The sequence below is a fragment of the Mercenaria mercenaria genome, unplaced genomic scaffold (assembly GCF_021730395.1).
Source record: "Mercenaria mercenaria strain notata unplaced genomic scaffold, MADL_Memer_1 contig_5074, whole genome shotgun sequence".
In the NCBI taxonomy this organism is placed as follows: Eukaryota; Metazoa; Mollusca; class Bivalvia; order Venerida; family Veneridae; genus Mercenaria; species Mercenaria mercenaria.
This window is the reverse complement of record NW_026463357.1, coordinates 10,507-29,666: the sequence shown is the minus strand read 5'-3', so window position 1 is coordinate 29,666 and position 19,160 is coordinate 10,507. Positions and strand designations below refer to the sequence as shown.

Here is a 19,160-nt window from a genome sequence, read left to right as displayed (position 1 = left end):
GAATCCCCTTATTGCATTTTTGCAATACAGCTGGTGATATAAACAAGATTGTAAAATACCTGGCCGAGTATATCACTACAGTATCCCTAACATGTTTGAGCTGGATATCCGCTCTGCTTACATGTTCCCTTGTTGGACTCCGCGGTAGGTGGGGGCTGTGAGTGACGAATCTTAATAATTTCAACATGGAAAATCAACAAAAAAAAACAAACGACCGCATACCAAAACAGACTCTGACGGCACGGAAGATGAGAATCCTTCTCACCGACCATACACATCCAACATGGCATTTCCGAGATTTCTATTAATTCAATCTACAGATGAAAGTTTTAAAATGACAAGTTTATCTCCATTTGTAATTGAGAATCACTTCAAAGTATAGCTGGTGTACCGAAGTCCGTGAAGAAATTACGCACAGGGGATCTGCTTGTTGAAGTTGAAAAAAGCCGCACATGCTTACAATTTACTAAGTGTAACATCCTTTTTTCAACCGGCCATGTAAGTGCATGGCACACCGAACTCTGAATTCTTCAAGGGGGTTCATTTGCTGTCCTGATCTTGCTGGAGTTTCGGAGTCGGACATTGAGCAAGGCCTTACTGATCAACATGTCACTGCTGCTAGACGCATCAAAATTAAACGATTAAGAAAAGAAATCAATACAAACACTATCATTCTTACTTTCGGCATATCTTTCCTTCCTTCAGTCATAAAAGTTGGATATCTCATCACAAAAGTTACAACATATATTCCGAATCCTCTTCAATGCTACTATTGCTTTAAGTTCGGACACAACGAGAAAAACTGCAAAGGTGATTACACTTGCCCAAAGTGCGGCCAGGACGGCCATTCGCATGAACATGACACATCCAGTCGTCCATTGTGTTGCGTGAATTGCAGCGAGCCACATTCAGCCAAGTCTCGTGACTGCAAGACATGGAAGATTGAAAAAGAGGTACTCCATGTCAAATTCACACAGGGCATTGGATTCCCGGAAGCCAGACAAATTGCCAGTTCTAAATTCATATCTCCATCACTCACATCAGCCTATTCTTCACGAAATCTAACACAAACAAAACAATAAAGTGTACTGATGCGTCTACGCAAACTGATTCTGTGCATGTTCCAGAAATTCTAAAAGAAAAGCCGAATGTTGCTGCAAAACCAACGCAAACACCTGTAGTTAAAAATGCAGCTGCTAAACCAGCACTGCCACCAGCTATTCAAAATGTACCACGGTATTCAAACACACCGTCGTCACAGCAAAACGTTACGTCAAATGCTAATCCACGTGGGGTGAGTCAAACACCCAAGCAAAAAAATGATTAAAAACTGATGGGTTTGGATCCCATAAAAACCCATAACCGATTCCCTCTCGAATTGCACAGGTTGACGGGGGGGGGGGATGACGACGATCCGCCGTTGTCCCCTCCGCCCAGTTTAACTAGCACAAAGGAGGGGGAAATCAAAAGGGTTTAACCTCCCGAGTCAATGCAGCACTAATCTTTTGTTCAAATTTCCAGTCGTTCAGTTTTTGTTTACAATTTTAAACAATTATTAAATGTCCAGTAAAATTATTCAATGGAATTGTCGTGGACTAAAAACTAATTTTAATGAAATTCTGTTCATCTTGTCAAAATATAATCCTTCACTTATGTGCCTTAGTGAAACATTTTTAAAGGAAGCCGACAATATATCTTTAAAAATCACTCAGTGTATAACTTTATTAATTCTAATGCAGAAAGAGCTTCTGGTTGGACATCTATTATTATAAATAATGCATGTCCACATAGAAAAATTGTTCTAAATAATAATATTCAGTCAGTTGCATTAAATGTTACATTGCATCGACCGATTACACCATGAATTTTGGGGCTGTTCTGACAGCAACACTAGAGGTCAAATTATTGAAACATTTATTGAAAGAAATGCCCTCTGTTTATTCAACGATAAATCAAAAACATATCTTCATCCTGCAACAGGTAACCTTTTTTCACCTGATCTGACAATTTGTCAATCAAACATTTTTCTCGATTTTGAATGGAAAGTACTAGATGACTTGCATGGCAGTGACCATTTTCCAATTATTATTTAAAATACTTCTAACCCGCCTTCAGACAACCCTTCATATTTTAAATTTAATAAAGCCAATTGGAAGCAATTTCAAACTCTGTGTAAAAATGATTTGACTCTAGAGAATTTCACAAATTTTTATGATCCTGTTGATCGGTTTTCTGTTATTTTATCCGATATTGTTGACAAGTCTATTCCGAAAACTTCAAAAAATGGTAAACATAAAAATAAACCGTGGTATGATGTCGATTGTAAGACCGCTGCTAGAAAACGTAGAGCTGCGATTAAAAAATTTAATATAAGGCCAACTAAGGAAAATCTACAATCAGTTTAAAGTTTGAAAGCAAAAGCGCGTAGAACAATTAAACAAGCAAAGAGAAAGTCCAGGCAATCATACGTTTCTAAACTAAATTCCAGATCATCAGTTAAAACAGTTTGGGATATGATTCGCAAAATTAGTGGTAAAAGACAATCCTCAAACTTTGGTCATTTAACCAAATCGGATCAGTCGATAGCATCCACAAAAGAAGATATTGCAAACACTCTTGGTGATAATTTTTCAAAAAACTCTTCATCAAACAATTATGATCAACTTTTCCAAAACGTTAAATCAGCTGAAGAAAATAACCTTTTACATTTTAGTACAAATAATGATGAAGATTATAATAGACCTTTTTCACTTACAGAATTACTTGACTCCCTTGAGAAATGCCACGATACTGCAGCTGGTCCTGACCAAATCCACTATCAACTTTTAAAACATTTACCACCAGAATCACTGGAGCTCCTTCTCGAAATTTATAACATCACGTGGAAAACTGGAATTTTTCCAAATTCTTGGAGAGAAGCTATAGTTATCCCTATACCAAAACCTGGGAAAGATAACACCGACCCCAGTAATTATAGACCGATCTCTCTAACTAGTTGCTTATGTAAAACATTAGAACGTATGATTAATTCTAGATTAGTTTGGTATTTAGAATCTCAAGGCCTTATAACAAACTTTCAAACTGGTTTTCGCAAACATCGTAGCACAACTGATCACCTTGTTCGACTGGAAAATTTTATTCGTGATGCATTTGTCAAGAAAGGACATCTTGTATCTGTCTTTTTCGATTTAGAAAAAGCTTATGATACCACATGGAAATATGCTATTATGAAGGACCTTGACGACGTAGGTTTAAAAGGTCGTCTTCCACTATTTATCTCCGAGTTCTTATCAGATCGCAATTTTAAAGTTTGTGTTGGTTCTACCCTTTCTGACTCTTTTGAGCAGGAACAGGGCGTTCCGCAAGGTTCTATTTTATCTGTTACACTTTTTAGCATTAAAATCAATAATATTGTGAAATGTTTGTTACCAGGGACAGATTGCTCATTATATGTCGATGATTTTTTGATTTGTTATCGTTCGAAAAATATGCGTACAATTGAACGCCAGTTAAAGCAGTGTTTGAATAAAGTTCAAATTTGGGTCATGAAAAATGGTTTTAATTTTTCCAAGTCTAAAACTCAGTGTGTCCACTTTTGTCAAATAAGGACACAACCTTGTGACCCTGAGCTTTTCCTAAATGGTACCAAAATACCCGTTGTTGACGAAGCAAAATTTCTTGGTGTTGTCTTTGATAAAAACTTTCTTTTATACCACATATAAAATATTTGAAAGCCAAATGTTTGAAATCATTGAATCTTTTAAAGGTAATTTCAAATACTGATTGGGGAGCCGATCGCCAGGTTTTATTAAGACTAAATAGAGCTTTGATTAGATCCAAGTTAGATTACGATTGTGTTGTTTATGGTTCAGCAAGAAAATCTTATTTAGAAATGTTAGATACCATCCATAATCAAAGTCTTCGTATTGCTCTCGGTGCATTTAGAACATCGCCTTGTTTAAAGCTTGTATGTTGTGGCAAACGAACCCTCTCTTTACACACGCCGAGAAAAACTTTTATTACAATATGCTTTAAGGGTGGCTGCCAACAAATCCAACCCTGCTCATAAAATCATTTTTAAGCCCAAATACTTTGATTCATATGAGAATAAACCAAAACAAATCAAGCCGTTTGGATTTCGCATAAAATCTTCTATGAATGAAAATGACTTTGAATTCGAAGATATCAAAGACAATTCAATTCCGGATACGCCACCATGGACCCTTGCTTCCCCTACAGTTCTTTTTGATTAACAGCCTTTAAAAAAGTCAGAAACAAATCCTGAAATATTTAAATCCAAATATAAAGAGATCAAGTCACTTTACAAGGATTATTTTCCAATTTACACTGATGGTTCGAAAGATGATAAGGGGGTTGGCTGTGCGCCCATCAGCCACCTTCATCAGTCAAAATTACGTTTACCAAATAACGCAACAATATTTTCAGCCGAGGCAAAAGCTATTGATTTGGCCCTAAATTTTATATCAAAATATAGTGAAGAAAAGTTTATTTTTTCCGACTCGCTTTTTGTTTTACAGTCAATTCACAGCCGAAACATGGAAAATCCTTTCATTCAAAATATTCTTCTCAAGGTTAATGCACTATCTTTCAAAAGGTCTATCATATTCTGTTGGATTCCAAGTCATGTTGGTATTGCTGGAAACGAGGATGCTGATACTGCAGCAAAGAAATCCCTTTTATTATCACAATCTAATATGAAATTACCATATACTGATTTTAGGCCAAAGACAAGAAATACATTTTATGTAAATGGCAATCGTCATGGAACAATGCTTCGTTCAATAAACTTCATGATGTTAAACGTACTTTAGGTGAATTGCACCAAAAGAACAGATCTGTTCGCAGGGAGGAAGTTGTTCTTTCTCGTTGTCGAATAGGTCATACCCGTTTGACTCATTCTTATCTTCTGAACAAAGAAGAACAACCTGAATGTGTACCGTGTCAGACACCGCTTACTATGAAACATATTTTAGTCGACTGTGTGGACTTCGTTCCACAGCGCAGTACATACTATGACGTTCAATCTTTGAAAGAGTTGTTTGAAAACATTTCAGTCAGCAATATCTTGTCCTTTTTAAAGCAGATAGGCATTTATCACAAAATCTGAAATCAAATATTTTTCTTTACACATTTTGCAATATTGTTGTTTGTCACTAATATTTTAACCCTTTATATACGTTTTTGCATAAATGTTTTTAGACGTGCTTTACAATTTACTTTACATTTTATATGATTATACATTTTTACATAATTGCTTTACAATTTACGTTTTCAAAGCGCTTGTTTTCGGCGATATATGGCCTTTTTGTGTCGGTTCGCCGTAAAATCTAACTCACTCACTCACTATAAGCTGCTGCCCTGTGCACATGCGGTTTTAAAACATTACTCAGGTTGAAATTAAAGGGGTTTTTTTTATTTCGGCTACCGAGGTAACCCATTTATTGCCCCCGTCATAGATTTTTTGAAGGGTCGGGGATCCATCCCCCATCACACCTTACAAAAAGTAACATGACTGCTATTACAACTAAAATATAATCATATCAGCTAATGAACTGGTGTAATAAAATTCTTGGGGATTATTTTTTTTTTTTGATAATAGGGACTAATACATTCTTAATATACAATTTAAGTGAATCTTTGTTTCACAGCTAAACTATACAAAAATGTATTTACTTAATCTATTTAATTATGCATTTCATAAAAATTTATATGCATACTATTAGTTAATTAGACAAATTATGTTTTAGATAAAAACACAATTTAAATAACATTTATAATGGTTAAATTGTACATACTATCTTCCGTTGTCTAGCGAATTAATCTAAACATTTTTTGCGTAGGATAATATTTCACTTAAAATATAAAGAGAAAAAAATTGCATTTCGAAGATAAAAAAGGCCTTCAGTTCGAAACAAATAGTTTACTTTCTATGTAATTATAGATATTTTATGTAGAGCAACAACAAGAAAAGAAGAAAAACAAGTTTCGGGCGAAAGTGAGTAAAAAATTAAAAACCTGGGTTGGTCTGGACACGTATATTCTTTTATATATATATACTATATCGTTTTATAGTGTTTTAGAAGTTATTTAACCATGTTTCACTGAAAAAAAACCTTCAATGTATTACTCTTGAAAAAGATTTTTATATTTTCCCCACAGGGTTTCAAATTTAGTCATTTCAAACATTTTTGAAACCAATATATCTTTCCGTTTTGTAGTAAGAAATCATTTTTCTTTTAAATACATCGATTGATGGCATCTGACCTTGTATTTTGTTATAATATAAGAAGCGTGTCAGAATACGAACAGGGAAGTGCCTACGCCTTTAGTATCTTGAACAATGGTTTGGGTCCAATCGCTAAGGTGACTATGTCTTAGACTAACTGACAAACGATGTAGAATGTCCTTTGTTAAAACGTAGAGCTGGTGAGACCAAATATCTCATATATAGAATTTTCCTCTGACTACCTTGCCTAAATGATTCGTGTACCAATGATTTTTAAATGATTCCTATTATGAGCTAGACAATTTCAGGGATCAGGCAAATCACTAAATGTTTCAAACTAGCAATCTTCAATTACAAATGATAAGCTCAAACTCCTATAGGCTGGAGACTCTATACTTGACTGGTCTTTTTGTTGAAGTTCCCGTCAGACAATGTCTTTGTATCAACAACATACGAGTCCTATCGCATAGATGCTCGGCCTCTGTCCACTCAACTCTATATGATTGCCCTGACTCCTGGGTGCTCAGCGCCTATATGCTATCACGTGTAGCATTCAACTTCCATATACATGATATAGGAATATCTCCGATGCCTTGGCTGTACTTCGCCAATAATGCTGAACCTTCTATAAGCTGGAACTCTCCTACTATCTCAGTAGATTACCAAACTCAGGGTCTCTGTCTCAGCTTCCCGATGCTCAGCCTATATTTGCTATAGTCTATAGCATTCAACTACCATAAAGGTAAAGCACCTATGCGCTGGCCCTATAGCTCGAAACCTTATTGAAATCCTTCAACTCTTCTTTAGTCTATGAGTTTCCGAAGTCTTCTTTTTAATAATTTATCCGCCTTGGCAGGGTAACTGCAATAGTCTCCTTATCAAAGTACTGGGATAAATTATTAGTTGAATCCTCGATGTGTCTTCTTCAACCGCTGGATACCGAATGAGCTCTCTGTCATCCGTCTACCTATTTATACCCCAGCAGACGTGCTATTTTTAGAACTTGTTTCTGATTGGTCCAAATTTAAACATAACGTTTTACAACGAGTTCTTGCTCTATCAAATATCTGTTTCCCTTAACTATTGTATATGACTCAATGTGTGATGCTGGGATCCAGCTATCGACATAATGAACCCAAATCAGCCACAAATGACCCAAATCTTATTATTAACAGCAATTCAACAAAAAATATAGCAATGATAGCATGAAAAGGGAGTCAAGCACTATCTGTGCCTATGTGTTACGTTATCAATACATCAAATATACAAATTATTCTGACAAAGTGTTTGGCCTGCAACAGAACAATGTATATATACGTACAAAGGTACATCGAACTTTCTATTACCGAACAAAATATCTAAAGGATTCCATTCTGCTAAATTAATGTTACGTTTATTTCTTATAAAATTTAACAGTTAGATGCAAAAAAAGCGAAGTTATCTCGCAATTCCAGAATATATGTATTATGGTTTCTTGGAAATTGTTACTAAAAGTACAGCTATCATTACCCGCTACGTTCATTTTTTAAATAAATAATTTGTGGCTAAAATTCTATGGTTTATCCTATACTGATACCAAATTAATTTTGGGTATTTAGTAATTCTAAAAACGATGTCGTATATTGAATCATTACGTATATTATTAACTTGTAAATGAGTGACTCATTTTGCCATTTTAGAAACGATTTTGGGTACTCTCCCTTTTTATTTATCTGCTTATAAATTGATCTACAACCTTTATTATCTTTCTTTAACAAAGCAAGACTTAATGATATAAGCGGATCGTAGCTATTTACAGGTTAGTATCCAATACCCTTAACATCGCAGAAACGCCTGACGGATATACCAAAAAGCCATTGCACTCTAGAAAATTAGTCCTAATGTTATAATTAGGGACAAAGTCGTAATATGTGAAGAAACTTTCTTCGGCATTAAGGTATTGGACCTCTAATAGTAATGTTTAAAAAAAATGGCATTTGCTAGGTATATTCTTAAAGTTGACCATGTTTCGTACTGTGTTGCAAATTTTAAACAACTTTTACCGTGCCGTTTTTGTAAATTTTGTATTATTTATGGAATTTCCTCAAGCACAAGTAGGGACAAATTTCAATGTGATGGCCACAATCTAAAACGTTGACAACCAAATAAAACTGTAAATATCATTTTTTCTAGGGTGCCTCAAGCAAACAGATTTAATGAGACAGAATTCTAACTCCAACATTGAAAAAATTAAGGTCGATTCCTGTGGGTCTGTTTTGAATTTTGCTCACTTCATTCAAAAATAACCTTGGGGCAGAAGTAAAACCTACCTGTATTTCTTCCACAATATGTAATCTAAAGAATGAAGGCAAAATAGAGAACTTTTACCGCATATTACTCAATATTTTCAAAGATGTCTAACTCTACCCCTCCGGATTCAGAGGTAAATTCACTTTGAACAGCAAGAAATCGCTTGTAAAATGAATTTTTTCCCACTTTTGTACAATGCATCCATAATTAGTCTTGAAAGAAGTAAAAACTTACTAGAAAAAAGGAAAATATGGAAAAAAAATTTGGTCCCAGTGGGGCTTGAACCTACGCCCCCTTGAAAATTGCAGTCAAAGTAGGTTTATGATAGGAATTGAATACTCTACAAAAAGAAGGTACTGTATTACGGGTCCAATATCTTAATGAGATCGCCTAAAAATTACATCCTTTGCAAGCAATCTTCTATAACATACACTTGAACCTTTTACCTTAATACCTGGGTTATACCACACATTAATCGCGCTAAATTGACTACTGCAGGTGGAATTTATATTTAACGTTAGAGAACGATAACTAGGCAGTACATTTTTCCAAAAAGGATTTTGCTCTTGAAGCATCTTTCTTTTTGTATAGTCTGAGCCATATTTATAGATGTCTTGTAAAGCCGGACAAATATATTCAACCAAGTGACTGAATTTATCATTCATGTCTTACAAACGTCTTAACCATGTTGCTTTTAAACAATGAACAAGAGTCTTAATATTAATTCTTTTAAGGCCACCGTTTTGTATTCCTGTGTAATTGAGACTCGTTTTACTTTATCTTTAGAATCATTACAAAGAAAATTGAAAAATAACCTTTGCATTATATTAAGTTTTTCTTGTGAAGGATTAGGTATTGCTAAGATTAGATGGTTTAGTTTGGCGAGAGCCAATGTTTTTATCACAGCAAGTTTTCCTAACGGTGAGATCACTCTTTTTTACAAGCAAGAGAAAAGATTTTAATTTCTTCAAGTTAAGCATCAGAATTTATATGTTCCATTTATGTCAGATAAACAGAAAATTTCACCCCAAGTACGGTAAAAACAGTGTTTTCCCAAGATAAGTTATATACCATTGTACTATATTTGCGTGCTCCAAACAATATAACTTTTTATTATCTGTATTTATATTAAGGCCATAGAATTTTAAAACTAACATTGTGTTTATTAAAGATTCCCATGGGAGCCTTATGTCATCGGCGTATTGAGATATAGTATATTCTTTACCATGTTCTTTTATACCTTTTATATTTGGGGTATTTCTTAGTAATACTGCAAGAATTTCTGCACAAAGAATGAATAGGTAGGGCGACAAAGCATCCCCTTGACGACAGCCTCTTTGCAAGAAGAACCAGTCTGACATATAACCATTAATTATTACACATAATTCAATATTAGTATAAAATAACGAAATCCATTTTTCCATTTTCTGACTGATGGACCAAAATTAAAAACTTCGAGAACTTTCGCCATAAAACACGATACTGTATCAAAAGCTGCTGCAAAGTCGATTAGAAGTAGGAGACCAGGGATGTTATGTTTTTCTGTAAAAAACAAAACGTTTTAAAATTGTCTAATGTTAGTTGCCATCAGCCTGCATGGCAAAAATCCTGTTTGGTCTTCATCAATAATATTATGCGATATGTTCTTTATTCTAAAGGCTATGGAAGCAGATGCGATTTTATAGGACATATTTAACAAAGAAATAGGTCGCCGGTTCTTTAAGAGAGATTTATTTTTGTTACCTTTTGGTATACATGTTATTACTCCTTGTTTCTGTGTGATAGAATGTTCTACAACAGAGTATGAATAATTGATAGACCTTAACAAAAAATTGCCTATGTCATTACAGAAAAAAAACTCTACAGTGAAACCATCGTTACCCGAACTGGTGCTATTGGACATTCTCTTTAGGCTATTTAGCATTTCTGAGTATATTAGTTCTCCCTCGATGGATATTTTTTCGTTTTCGGAAAGTTTTGAAACTTGTATAATTATTAATAAAAAAATCATGTAAAGATACATATTCCGTGTCAGTGGCTTTATAAAGTTTTTCATAACAACGTTTACTTTCTGTCAGTATTTCTTCCTGTGTGTTTAAAATTTAAAAAAACTTAGATAAGTAATTTCTGTTTTCTAAATTGCAAAAATATGTTGTCGGTTTTTCGCCTTCTTGAATCCATCTAGCTCTTGATCTAACCATAACTGCTTCCATTTTTTATTCCTCAAATCTAAAAGTTCCCTGTTTTACTGTTTAATAAATCATTATTAATAACTGTTTGTTTTTCTGTTTTCTCAATTTCTGTCCCAATCGAATCTTCTTTACAAATTTCTTATTTCTTTTTATAGGATGCATAGGAAATGTTTTTCCTCTAACAGCTAAGAGCGAAGATTAAAAAACAGCTGATCATTTATGCTAAATGTTAATTCTTGCAAAGGTACATCATTTACGTCATTATATGTTTCAAGCAAATTTATTGCATATTGAGATTTCATGGGTTTTATAACCTTTTTTATTACATAAGTTGTGTCCTTTAACAGACAGTTATTGAATTTCCAATATGATATTCCTTTCTTTAATTAACCAAATTTTATTGAAATAAAAACTAAAGAATGGTCTGTCCGATATCCGGGTAATATTTTAGTACTTTCTAAATCTGTAAACAGTGTATCTGTTATGAGAAAAAAGTCCAGTCTGTTTTTTTTTAACTGGATTTCTCTTGAACCATGTATATTCTTAATTTTCTAAGTGATTCTCTCTCCAGCAGTCTATAAGATTAAAATCTGACATCATACTTGTTACTTTATCTCTGGCATTAGGGTTATTTACGTTAACGTAATTATACAAATCTACTTCCGGGTTAAGAATTAAATTAAAGTCTCCCACCAAAAGAGAATTATCATAACTGGACATTTTATCATACACCTCCTGGTAAAACTTTGGATTGTCTCTGTTTGGACCATAATTGTTTATCAACGTAATATCTTTATCACAAATTCTACAATTTAAGATTAATAAATTACCTCCCTGATTACGTTCACTTTAATTAATTTAAAGTCGAAGTTATTATTTACAAGAGTTTACCCCGAGATTGACTACTGTAGCTACTAAAAAGAACATTCGTAGCCCCATTGACTTCTTATAAATTAAAGGATTTTTTATAAAGAAAGAGTTAAGGGTGTACGAGCGAATTTTTTCTAACGTTAAGAATTTTTTCATACCCTGTGAGCTTGAAGAACATTAGTTTCTAAAACAAACAAGAGCAGAAAAAACATAGATCACCGAACTCGTTTTAATTTTATAGGGTATTTTCTTCACCCACTGTTTACGCATTCCTGAAATTTTGTAAAATTGAAAAAAGTTGGTACTTTATAAAACATATAATATCCTACTTAATCTTATAGGGATTTCAGGCCTTACAGGTTTATATGAATATATGGTGATGTCAGTATTATATAAGCATAAATGTCACTTACAAATCTCTTTAATTTTTACATGTTGACATAATTACCCCACCCACATTATTTTCAATGGAAAAAACGTATTTAGATCTAAAAAATCAATTCTGACGTTATGATTTTCAAAATATTTTGCAGCATTAATGACGCACAAAAATGCTTCAAAATGGAAAGAAAAAAAGTTTGGGTCACCGTGTATCTAAGAGATTTATTAAGAAAAAACTGTTTAAATGTGGTGAATTTTGATATTATTTGTTTTTTTTGTTTTAATTTATATTTTCTAGATAATATAAAGAGCTATCTTGAAAACTTTTATTTTATTTATAGCTTAACATTATATGTATCAGTCAGAAAAATATCAAAACCAAATCTTATCTACTTTAATAGATATTTGAAATTACCTATCCCTACCCCATTGTAAATCTTACGTCAATTTTAGGCAAATGCCAGCCAAAACTAAGGGTGAAAATGTTTTTTCGCAAAAAACATAATATATTTGGTTAAATGGTACATTATTAGCCATATTTTAATTATTTAGCATTAATTTTTGGCAAAACTTTTATTAGAAAGCAATATTCGAAGAAACATTTTTCAAAATGGCGGATATCCTGAAAAAACGCTAGTACATCCTTAAATGAAGTAACTTCTTCACAGAAAATAAGTATACCATATAAAACAAGAAAAAAGTATGTGCAATATACTATACATGCATTTTATGATGTGTTTTGAATATTGTATTAAAATATTCTAGTTTGTAAATTTCTCAATCATTCAGATTTGGTCAGTTTTTAGGGGCGAAAAACACTGAAAAACAGGTTTTTGAATGTTAAAGCACTATTATTGATTTGATCTGGTTTGCACCTTCTGCCTTGAAAAGGAGACTTAGGAAACAATTTTCTCCTTTTTCCAGATGTTCTCTCAAATATTTCTTTTCCTTTTTCATGAGAGTTGTACATAATAAAGCAAAGAGAACCGAGAAAGAGGAATGCAAAGCAAACTGCAAATGTATTAACAGATCATGCTTTTAATTTCAAAATAATGAAAACTTATTTTAGAATAATGGCTTTGAAACAGATCAGTTATAGGAAGATATATTATTCAGTTGTTTCATAAAACACCAAAAGCATTGTTTTGGTTGCCAGAACGTTGTCAGTTTTTTCCTGTCCCTTGGGAGCAGTTTCACTTCTCCCCACATTTTACATGATTTCTGTTTTGTAGAAGGTGTTAGTTCCATTGTTAAAACTCTTTCTGCCGGGTATTCTGAACCATTGTAGATTACAATCCTCATTTCCTTATTTTAGCAATTAAAACTTGATTTATTACATAGAATCAATCATCTGTACAACATCTTTTTTAATAAATCATTTAAATTAAAAAAAAACAGAATACATAATACATATAAAAAAAAAGTGTAAACAGCACCATTAATCCACTATGTATCAATTATTCATTAGGTATTTCCTAGTTCAATATTTTTACCAAAGTGACCGCTATAATCTATAGACCAAGGGGTTGTTTATAAGCATGTGTGAACGGCAATAAATATCCCAGAACCACCAGGCCTTGTAACACGATCATTTTCAGCTGTAATAGCTTGACCTGAGATAAAGGTCAATCTCCAGGATTCAATGCGCATTTGCACGGACCGTATGTTTTGAGAAGAAAAGGGACATAATAGTACAAAATTTGAATAGCCTCAGGAGTAATCTCCTATGAAAAAAATATACGGTCTGAACACAGACTATGTTTGATCAAACATGACCAAGATTCAATCCTGGCCTAGAGGTTATCAAGGTAAACATTCTGACCAAGTATGAGGAATATAGGGTCATACCTGTAGCCTCTAAGGTGTTCACAAGGTTTTCCTTTGATTTGACCTAGGTACCTAGTTGCCCTCCCCCCCCCCCACCCCCCATGAGTGGTGGGGGCATATAGATTTGCTCTTGTCCGTTCGTCCTTCCGTCCTCCGTCCGTCCGTCCTTTCGAAAATGTTGTGTCGCGCCTAGCTCCAAAAGTATTTGACATAGAGTCACAAAACTTTAAAGGAATGTTGGTCAGCATGTTTAGTTGTGTACTTGGGGTTTCGCGTCCGGATTCATTAAGTCTTGTAGGTGTTATGATCCCTGACTTTGTACAAATTGGTCATTTTAATGTTTTGTCGCGCCTAGCTCCAAAAGCATTTGACGTAGAGTCACAAAACTTTACAGAAATGTTGGTCACATGTGTAGTTGTGCACCTGGGGTTTCGCGTCCGGATTCATTCGGTCGTGTTGGAGTTATGGCCCCTGACTTAGTAAAAAATTTGTCATTTTAATGTTGTGTCGCACGTAGCTCCAAAAGTATTTGACATAGAGTCACCAAAGTTTACAGGAATGTTGGTCAGCATGTGCAGTTGTGCCCCTGGGGTTTCGCGTCCGGATTCATTCAGTCGTGTAGGAGTTATGGCCCCTGACTTTTGTTTTTTAAGTTTTTTCATTTCACAAGACCAGACTTCTTGTCCAGACTTACTCGAAAAAAACGTTTGTGAAACAAGTAAGTTAAAATGTACTTGACCTAGAATCATAAAACATTAGAGGATTGTTTTATAGCCTGTGAAGTGTTCTCTTTAGGATTTTACTCAGCTAGTTATGGCTAACTAAGTGAAAAATACACATAAGGTTCTTAAAAGTTTGTGTTGCAAACAACTTAAAAATTATTTAACCTGAGTCATAAAACCATGTTACAGTGGCAGGAGTGGGGGGTGGGGGGCACCTGTGTCCTATGGACACAAATCTAGTTTTTGATCCAAGATAATTCAATAGCGAACATGTCCAAGATTTATTTAATGGTAACATTCTGTCCAAGTTTCATGAGGTTTGAGATAAAGTTGTGAACTCTAGAGTGTTGAAAGTCAAATTGTTGACGACGGACGACGACGAGGACACAGGGCGATCACAACAGCTAAAAAGTCTAATATACGTCATAGCAATTAACATACGTCATAATATTGACAACTAACATTGGTTGTTGCGTCGGAAATTATTCGTTCAAGTAATGAAATTGTCAGTTGTTTTCTAAACTGTAATTAAGAGAAATTCTGAGACTTTGGTGGGGATAAGTTGAGCTGACTAAATTTATAATGCATTGAAAGTGCAAAGTCTATAATCAGAATCAAGCTCTTGAGCTTTAATTTTGATAAAATGTTGGTATCTTATATACAGTTCTGTTGTTCCGATGTGGCAGACAATATGATTAATAAACATCCATACACGTGTTATATTGTTTAGTTAAATTTGTCAACTTAAGGACAAAGTAAATATGATAAGGAAATCTGGCTTGAACAAAAGACTTAAGAACATGGTGTTGCCTAGCGTCAGCTTTAGGGTAAATCACCAAACGTGTTTAGAGACTTGACATCAAATACGTTGTGAAAGCAATTTGAGGTCGTCGTGCATGGCATGTATATTTGCTTTCGCATATGCGACAGAATATGAGTCGTGTACTTTCTATGATATTTGTGAACACAGAATTACAACGTTGTTTCCATAATTTTAAATTATTTATCATGCAATAATAAATATATATACATGTAAAGTCATTTATACAGATTTCCCTCTTGGAATAGAATATCTATATGAATATATATCTGTCTTGATGTTCCTTTGGCAGGCCAGTCTTCTTCATTAGAATATGAAAAAGGGTGAAAAATATATAAAATGAAAAATATGCAATTGCTAGTTGGTTCGAACCTCAGAAATTGGAATTAATTGGTAATACCCTTGCGAAACAGTTATGATCTGTGTATTTACATGTCAGCTGAAGAAATATTTCATGAAACAGATATTACATATTAAGTCATGACGCTCGTTAGAATATTACAAATTGTGTTCACTCGGTTGTAGATATCTGAAGGTAAAACAAACAAATATCCTAATCATGTATGGAATTCTAAACAGGAAACACGTACCTTAACAAAAATCTAGCTTTATAGCGGAAATGTCGAAGAATATAAAGTTCAAGAACGATTTTGATCGGAAAGAGACAGGTAATGAAAATAAAGAAAACAGCGGAAATGACGAAAATGATCAATTGCATCAGATTGCACCAACATTCGTTCTTTGTGTTCGGGATTTTTCACTACATCTTGCCGGTACCGATGACAAAGAAATGTCAGCAGATGAATACCTGAAAGATTGCTTACAACTGAAACAACCTTCTGAAGACGATGATCAACATGCAAAATCTTATAACAGAACCAGACAATGCGTCGTTAAATACTTCCCAGTAAAAACATGTTTCACTTTTGATAGACCAGGAAACAGGGACGTATTGAGAGAAATGGATACAGCACAGGAGAAAGACCTTAGCAAAACTTTCTTGGCGGATACGAAGGCGTTCCTGAGTTACGTGTATAAGGCAAAACCCAAACGAATGCTTCACAGCAAGTCTATCAATGGTGCAAGTAAGATGAAAATAATTAATATATCGATTTGAAACAGTCGTTTAATAATACCGTACCATGTATTTGTATGCCATTTTCTATTATGGTACTTGTATTTCAGCACATGGTCTAAATCAATCTATTTGCATACAGTGCTTATGAAAACACCATCTAAATTTAAATTCGCGAGGAAATGTTTCAATTTGATAACAATAAGCGCGCTTCGTAAGTATGTATTTAAGATTCATAAATATTTTTTCAGTTTTCGCAGATCTTCTTCAATCATACGTTAAAGAAATACAAAGTGGAAAAGTACACGATGTCGATGATGCATTTACAGTAGCCGCTAACAACGAAAATGAAAGAATGATGGAGAAGGCAATTGAGATTTTCAAGGAAAAACTCCAATCGTTGGAACTACCAATGCTTAAAGTGAAGACATTTGGTGACAAATATTTGGAGATTCAACGTGTATCGCTTACAGTGTTCGGGCATAAGTCAGTATTCAATGCCGAAAGATTCATTGGCATGGCAAAAGTATGTATCAACATTTAAATGATTTCCTTTTAGCAGGAATTTAAATTTTTGTTTATCGGCCGTTACATCTGCCTAAAACATAAATATATTATTTAAGTGCTAGAAACATGTTACTTGGATATTTCTAAAAGCTAACATCACGACGACGCCCTTGAAAGACATGTTCAGGGACCTGGGTTGGCTAATAACCACTAAACGAATGACCTACCACACTACACTTAGTAATGTGATACAGCAACTGAAGTACATAAATAAATTGATCACAAGGTTTCCTATTCTAACATCAGTCTTATAATTACAAGGTCACAATAATGTTAACTGAAAGGTCATTGTCGGTAGTTTGTGGTCAAAAGATGTAGAACGCACTCCTTCATGAAATTAGAAATTGTGTCTCTGTGAGTCAATTAAAATAACAACTTAATAATAACAATTAAAGCATATCTTAAAGGAAACAATGCAAACAATCTCTATTTATTTACGTTAATTTTTTCCTTGAACCTTTCTTTCAGGTTGTCTTAATATTTTGTCACTCAGTTTTCTATTCCACAGCACATTCCGTTTTCAGTTGGTTAATTAAACTTTCCTGACAAATTATTTTCTTCTGTTAGTGAGTTGGATGTTTCGACTTTCTGAAAAGAATAAAAGATTTATAATTAAACTCAACTCTGCATGTAAAGCATTAAATGCGATAAATAATTCAAAGGAAAAGGCAATGTTGTCCTTCTGTAATTCCATCTGCTAGGATTTTCTAAATTATTTAAAGTGACCAACCCACACATCGATGTGTCAGATTTTCAACTGTGAGAAATATCGAAGTTGTAACAGGCATCCTGTAGCCATTCATTAAGTGTTTGTCAACTACGTTTCGGGTGTTAATTTCGACCCTTTGCTTTTAATTTCGACCCCTTTTAATATTTCTAAAAAATAAAGCACAGAACAAAGAAACAACGAGGAAAAACATTTGAATCTTTTTTTTCAATTTACTACCTTGATGATCATAAATATCATTTCATTGTATATAAATCATCGATTTAAATATGATTTTAATTGTATTCATAACATCATATCACCGTAGATATATAATTGATAAGATTTTCAGTACTCATGGTTTCAGAGTGTATCTATAAGACACAGACCTTACTTTATGAAGTGTGAATCATGAGTATATGACCATAAATCCTAAAAAAATCATGCCATCCATTTTGGACACACGAAAATAAAGACCTCCGGGTCGATTGCAGGATGTTCACAACCTCTTGATATTCAGTACATTTTATGTGGTACCATGCACAACATAATTCACATTCCATCCAGAAAAGTTCTGGCCATTGTCAGATTTGTAAACAGGACACAAGTTGGGAATGTCGTTCTCGTCATCCAAGTCATCATCACAATCAATGACAGTGTCTAACTCGGACGAAGAACTTGCTTTACGTTTTCTTGACATTTTAGACTTTTGTATCAGTGCGTTTAACTTTTTCTTCTGTTCTCTCTCTCTAACTTCTTTCTCGCTTGTTCGTCCTGACGGTTTTGTTTCTTTAAAGCTCTCTCTTTCTTTCTGTTCTCTTTTGCAATAATTTCAATTTATTCCCTTTTTCCTTTTCATTAAACATTTTTAGTGCTTCCTGTGCCGAAGCAGTCTTCGGAAGCTTTTGCCTGATAGTATCATGTGACTTACGTGGATATGGAGTCGGGTCCGTAAGTTTTCAAAATAAAGGAGAAACATATGATTCATGCCGTCTTGGACTAAATTGTAAGAATGAACGACGCTCCGTTATACTTTCTGACAAACTTACAACATGTACATACGGACGACACTCACCCACGCTTTCTGACAAACTGGCAGCTGGTACAGACGGACGACACTCACCCACGATTTCTGGCAAACTTGCAGCTGGTACAGACGGACGTCACTCACCAACGCTTTCTGGCAATCTTGCAACTGGTAAAGACGGACGACGCTCATCCACGCTTTCTGATGAACTTAATACTGGTAAAGTCGGACGACGTTCACTCACGCTTTCTGACAAACTTGCAAATGGTATCGACGGACTTGTAGTAGTGACAGTAGACGGACCTACCACATTTGCATCCAAGGAAGCCACGGTTGCAACGGGTAAAGAGGGACTTATTTCAATTATACTTGGAATGGATCCCTCTCTTGTCTGTACACCTGGAGAATTGGCAGTAAAGGGAGTGACTACATTTACA

At 34.2% G+C, this 19,160-nt stretch overlaps 1 protein-coding gene and 1 long non-coding RNA gene across 2 annotated transcripts in view; both read left to right on the top strand.

Annotated features, from left to right (window-relative positions):
- LOC128554491 (uncharacterized) overlaps positions 1-16,027 on the top strand; it is a 40,926-nt gene extending 24,899 nt beyond the window's left edge. The window contains exon 3 of the long non-coding RNA XR_008369623.1: positions 15,955-16,027. This is a non-coding gene — a long non-coding RNA (uncharacterized LOC128554491). The remainder of the gene's footprint in view (positions 1-15,954) is intronic.
- A 111-nt stretch (positions 16,028-16,138) lies between these two features.
- LOC128554490 (guanylate-binding protein 1-like) lies at positions 16,139-18,111 on the top strand. The gene is made up of 3 exons (XM_053535765.1): positions 16,139-16,433; positions 16,675-16,949; positions 18,064-18,111. Exons 1-3 carry the CDS (start codon positions 16,139-16,141, stop codon positions 18,109-18,111), a joined length of 618 nt encoding a protein of 205 aa, XP_053391740.1.
- Positions 18,112-19,160: the final 1,049 nt, after the last annotated feature.